Source organism: Zea mays, chromosome 9 (assembly GCF_902167145.1).
Source record: "Zea mays cultivar B73 chromosome 9, Zm-B73-REFERENCE-NAM-5.0, whole genome shotgun sequence".
NCBI classification, from domain to species: Eukaryota; Viridiplantae; Streptophyta; class Magnoliopsida; order Poales; family Poaceae; genus Zea; species Zea mays.
In genome coordinates this window covers 114,716,817-114,721,881 of record NC_050104.1, presented here as the reverse complement: position 1 = coordinate 114,721,881, position 5,065 = coordinate 114,716,817, and the positions used below count along the sequence as shown (strand labels likewise).

At 37.0% G+C, this 5,065-nt stretch overlaps 2 protein-coding genes across 2 annotated transcripts; both read left to right on the top strand.

Annotated features, from left to right (window-relative positions):
• Positions 1–704: 704 nt before the first annotated feature.
• On the top strand, positions 705–3,620 carry LOC118473463 (protein FAR1-RELATED SEQUENCE 5-like). The gene is made up of 7 exons (XM_035962843.1): positions 705–944; positions 1,485–1,657; positions 1,748–1,983; positions 2,248–2,282; positions 2,787–3,054; positions 3,130–3,470; positions 3,552–3,620. Exons 1-7 carry the CDS (start codon positions 705–707, stop codon positions 3,618–3,620), a joined length of 1,362 nt encoding a protein of 453 aa, XP_035818736.1.
• Positions 3,621–3,665: 45 nt separating this feature from the next.
• On the top strand, positions 3,666–4,462 carry LOC109942384 (uncharacterized). Its single transcript, XM_023301069.2, has 3 exons — positions 3,666–3,764; positions 3,873–3,941; positions 4,017–4,462. The coding sequence occupies exons 2-3, from the start codon at positions 3,897–3,899 to the stop codon at positions 4,365–4,367; spliced, it is 396 nt and encodes a 131-aa protein (XP_023156837.1). The 5' UTR covers positions 3,666–3,764; positions 3,873–3,896; the 3' UTR covers positions 4,368–4,462.
• The last annotated feature ends 603 nt before the right edge of the window (positions 4,463–5,065 follow it).

Genomic DNA, 5,065 nt, shown 5'->3' with positions numbered 1-5,065 from the left:
TGCATTTTATTGCCGCCGTATATATATATATATATATATATATATATATATATATATATATATATATATATATATATATATATATATATATATATATATATATATATATATATATATATATATATATATATATATAGGGCGTTGGTAATGGAAGCCCTGGGCTTCATATAGGTGCGCGGAGCCCCAGCCGGACGAGCCGAACGTGGTCGAACCGAATGGATCGATCCAGGCGGCCCGTTTTAATGCAGTCCAGTTATGCAAGTATAATTGCTTGTACAAATATGCGTAAACCAACGTGGGCGACGTGTTCGTACGTGGATCGGTGACGTGTAACCCGTAAAAGGTGGAAGCGCATTTAAACAGACAGTTACGACACCGTAAATGTATTCATAACATTGCATAGATGTCTGTTACTCCCCCGAACAGATCGCCCACGATCAGCGCGGCCACGATCCTAAAATTAAGCGGGTAATGGATATGCGCCGTGAAATATGCGTCCACGATATTGGATATACGTTTGGTACAGGGAAACAAATCATAATCTTCCAGAAAAGTGGTGAGTACGCATCATTTGATAGTCCACTGCTGGGTGAACGGCGATTTGGATCTGGAAGATGGCGGCGCCATGGGGAAACAAGACCATAAGTGAGTATGCGACGCCGACGTCTGTTCATAGACAAAATCAATGCTTGGATATCGTAACAATGGTGCAGGAAGAAGAACAAGGAGGGTACCAGTTAGCGTCAGATGGAATTAAGCATACAGAATCAGCTACTGCTGTAAACGCAATTACTCCACCGGCAGCTTTGAGGGCCCCAGGGGTTGATGAACAGACCATATTTGAGGCATCAAGGATGACAGTAACTGAAGGAGGGCAGCACCTTAATACTATGCGTACTATTGGTGATCATGAACAGGACACACCAGTGATTCTGCAGAGACATGTAAGTAATATTGAACTGATTTGAATTTTCAGTATTGAACGTTGAATTGTATACAGTATAAGGCAGCTAGAGATGGTGTGACATTAAGTATTTATATTGTGCATACACTGTGAAACTTTTGGCTGAAAATTGTTATGATCTACATACAACATAAAAATATGTAGGGTACCATAGATGATACAATTTATATTTTTTGCACAGGAAGTTACAATTGATCCGAGATTAGTACCTAAAGTTGGTATGACATTCAGTGGGGTGGATGAAGCATATAAATTTTATAGTAGGTATGCATATGAAGTTGGATTTCCATTGAAAAAGTATAGGGAACGGAAAAATTGTAAGTGATTGAATTGCTCGATGGAAGGCAAAAGATCAGTAAGGGGAATATCAAACCCAAAGGTACGTAGTACCAGTTCGAAACGGACACAATGCAAGGCCGGTATGAAACTTAAAAAAAATTATGATGATGCAAAAGAGACAGTTATATCAGTGCGTATTGATCTGTTGCACTTGGATCATAATCATGAATTTTTTAAAAAGGATACCGAAAAGAATCAATTACAATGCAACAAGACGCATGATCCTGAATACATGGAGTTCATAAGTTCAATGCAAGAGAGTCGAATCCCGCAACATTGTATTATGGATTATGTATCAGAAATGCACGGTGGCCCTGAGAGTGTGCCTGTAACAGCACAGGACATGTATAACCTGTAAGTTTATGATATGCTCCGATTGATATACATAATGATATATGCTGGTTGTTGTTTCTGCCTAATGCTAAATTCTCACAATAATTTCAGGAAAAAGGCAAAGCAACGAGAAAGAAATGCAAATGATGTGGCAAAGCTACTATCCTTTTTTGCATCCTGCAAAAAGGATAATCCACAATTTTTCTCTGACTTCCAATTGGATAAAGAAGGCAAGATTTTAAGCATATTTTGGTCACATGCAAGCCAGCAAGGGGATTACATTGATTTTGGTGATGCAGTTACATTTGACACAACACATAAGACTAATCTGTATGAAAAACCACTAGGTATGTTTGTTGGTTCAAATCACCACCTACATTGCACTATATTTGCTTTCGCATTGTTGGGGGATGAAACTGTTGATACATTTGAATGGGTATTCAACGCCTTCAAAATATGCATGGGAACCGAAGGTCCACGAGTGATGCTGACAGGTACGACTGATAATAATGAATTAAATGTATATACATCAACTATGGCTTAAATTAGATATTATTTTCTTTATATAACATGGAATAAGATTCGTACAATTGTGTCATATATGTTTGCAGATCAAGATCCTGCAATGCCAGTAGCCCTCGAGAGGGTTTTCCCGCATACAATACATCGTTTATGTCTATGGCATGTGCAAAATAGGTATATGCCTTTTCTAAACGAGTTGTATGCAAGATTTGAGGAAATGGACTTTAAGACACGGTTTCAATCTATAATACATCATCCTTTGACTGAGTTGGAGTTTGAGACTGCATGGTCAATGCTACTTGAAGATTTTGATCTGCACGATAACAGTACTCTGGATAAGCTGTATGGAATACGTAAGGATTGGGTGCCTGCTTTTTTTAAAAATCATTATTGTGGTCTAATGTTGTCTACACAGCGTAGCGAAAGCATGAACAGGCTTGTCAAAAGTGCACATGTTGATGCAAATACTCCGCTTCATCAATTCGCCAAGCAAATGATGAAACTTCTACACAGTAGAAAGATGAAAGAGTCAAAAGAAGCAGTGGGAAGCATGGTGAGGATAAAATTGTTATGTCATATATTGATACTTTAATATAAGTGTAACTAATTTGCATTATATATGCCACAGGGTCAAAAGGAAACGAACACGCTATACATGTTTGAGATAAGGGTTGCAAGAGCATACACAAGGGCTGTGATGTGTAGATTCCAGGAATCTTTGAAATATGCAACCGCATTCAAGATAATGCATGACGATGAAGGGGGTGCAAATGATTGGGTAGTGCAACATACAACTAGATCGAATAAAATTGTTTGGGGACAGCACCAATTCAAAGTCACAGCTGATGAAGATGCAGGAAAGTATACTTGTGAATGCAAACATTGGGAACATACAGGTATGGAGTACTACAAAATAAATATATACATTGAAAACATATGAACAAAATCTTAAGATCATTATTGTTTTATAGGGCTATTCTGTGTACATGTACTACGCGCGTTTATGCATCTTCAGATTGACCGGATACCGAAAGAATATATTTTACAAAGATACACCACCTCTGCAAGGCAAGATGTTCCGTTTTCAAGAGATGATAGGAATTTGAAGGGGAAGGATGGAGAAACTAAGTCATATAGACAGAAGATGTTGCTTAAAAAGGCAATGAAAGTAGTGCATCATGCTAGTTTATCCAAAGCAGGAAATGATAGAGCCCTAACAGTAATGGATGAGCTTCTCGAAGTACTTTCGCGTTTGGAAACAGATATAGACGTTGAGGAAACTTGTGGAACTAGTGGAGGAGATGGTATACAGGTATGTAATGTTTTAATATGTATGTTGCAACATATTATTAATCATATTATATTGATGAGGTGTGAAACAATAAAATCTCAGGACGATGATGAAGCCAATAGAGACAACGAAAAGGATGATGAATTTGACGAAAGGAATAATAAGGTTTGAATCGTTCTGTTGTTAATGTTTATTTGTAAAGGATGTATAATGATCTTTCATCCAAATTTTCAGGAAATTCAAGACGTATCTATTATACTTGAACAAGGTGTGGTCAATGATCAAATACATATACCAGTACGTCCATTAGAAGAGGTAATATCTTTAACAACTTTACTGATTTGCAGTTATACATATACATGATTTATACGTTTGAGTTATTGGGTTATGATTGAGCTTAACAAAATGTGTTGTCAATTACAGATTAATTTGCATGATCACGCAATAATGAATGTTAGTGGTGTCAGTGAACAAAATGATAATGCCAGAAAGGTAATAATGGTATAAATACTGTATGTTGTACTACATAATATTATATGCTGAGAAGTATTTACTTTTGAATTGCAGAAACTGGAATTTGCAGTCGATGGGATAAGCTTGGCAAGACCAAATAACTCAAGACCCAAAGGAAGAACAATAAAGGGGAGTGAAGAAAGGGTTATTAAATTGGGAGCTAAAGGTACAAAGAAAATGACCAGGAAATGTCAGAAGTGTGGAATTGCTGATGGTCACAACAGTAGGACATGTTTGTCAATGGAGGAAAATAGACAAAGGTTGGCAAGCCTTGCTGGACGTAAGAGAGGACGACCTCCAGGATCTAGGAACAAGGGTGGCAGTAAAGCTCCTGATTGGAATGAGACAACAACATCTAAAAAACACGCAAATGAGTTCGATAGTAGTGAGTCAGACAGTGATTAGAATGTTGTATGAGATACGATTAATTTGTTTTTACAATAAACCTTGCTTGTTTGGCAACTGATTTATATAGAGGTGGATATTGAAATCTAATAAATGGTGCGTATATTGCTTAATAATGTTGCGTAACTGGAACTACAAAACAGCGTATATAACTTGTGGGATGATCGTATAATGTGTAAAATATATACCAGTACTGTTGATAAAACGACAGCAGTGAGTCAGGCGCGCGAGTAGTCTGTTGTATCTGATAGAAATAATCTAAGATATAAAGTTGTTGAAATCTGATAAATATAGCGTATATTGCTTACTAATGTTGCATAATTGGAAGTAGGAAACATCGTATATGGCCTGGGTGATACTCGCATATAAATAGATGGTAGTATTAAGCAATGAGGTATACATATAACATCTTCAGAACATAAAAACAGATCATATTTAAAGCACACAGAAGTGAAAACATCTGATGTTCACATATTCGCGACATAACCATAAGTATCCAGCCAACTAAAGTTCACAGAAAGAACCTGGGTAACACCCCTAACACAAAGTAGCATGACAATTGTTCTGAAAACAGCACATATAAGGAAGCTTCCTACAATTGTTAACTGAACAAAATGGCCAAAATACCATAGTACGGTACATTGCCCACACCATTGCTTAGATCTGACATAGTTCACTAATTGCGCGCAAACATAAAT

Coding starts and splice junctions, on each gene's coding strand:
- LOC118473463 (XM_035962843.1), top strand. CDS start 705: ATGGTGCAGGAAGAAGAACAAGGAGGGTACCAGTTAGCGTCAGATGGA. Junction 1,984..2,247: donor TCTGTATGAAAAACCACTAG/GTATGTTTGTTG, acceptor ATATGTTTGCAG/ATCAAGATCCTGCAATGCCA. Junction 2,283..2,786: donor TGCCAGTAGCCCTCGAGAGG/GTTTTCCCGCAT, acceptor TATATGCCACAG/GGTCAAAAGGAAACGAACAC.
- LOC109942384 (XM_023301069.2), top strand. CDS start 3,897: ATGAATGTTAGTGGTGTCAGTGAACAAAATGATAATGCCAGAAAG. Junction 3,942..4,016: donor AAAATGATAATGCCAGAAAG/GTAATAATGGTA, acceptor TTTGAATTGCAG/AAACTGGAATTTGCAGTCGA.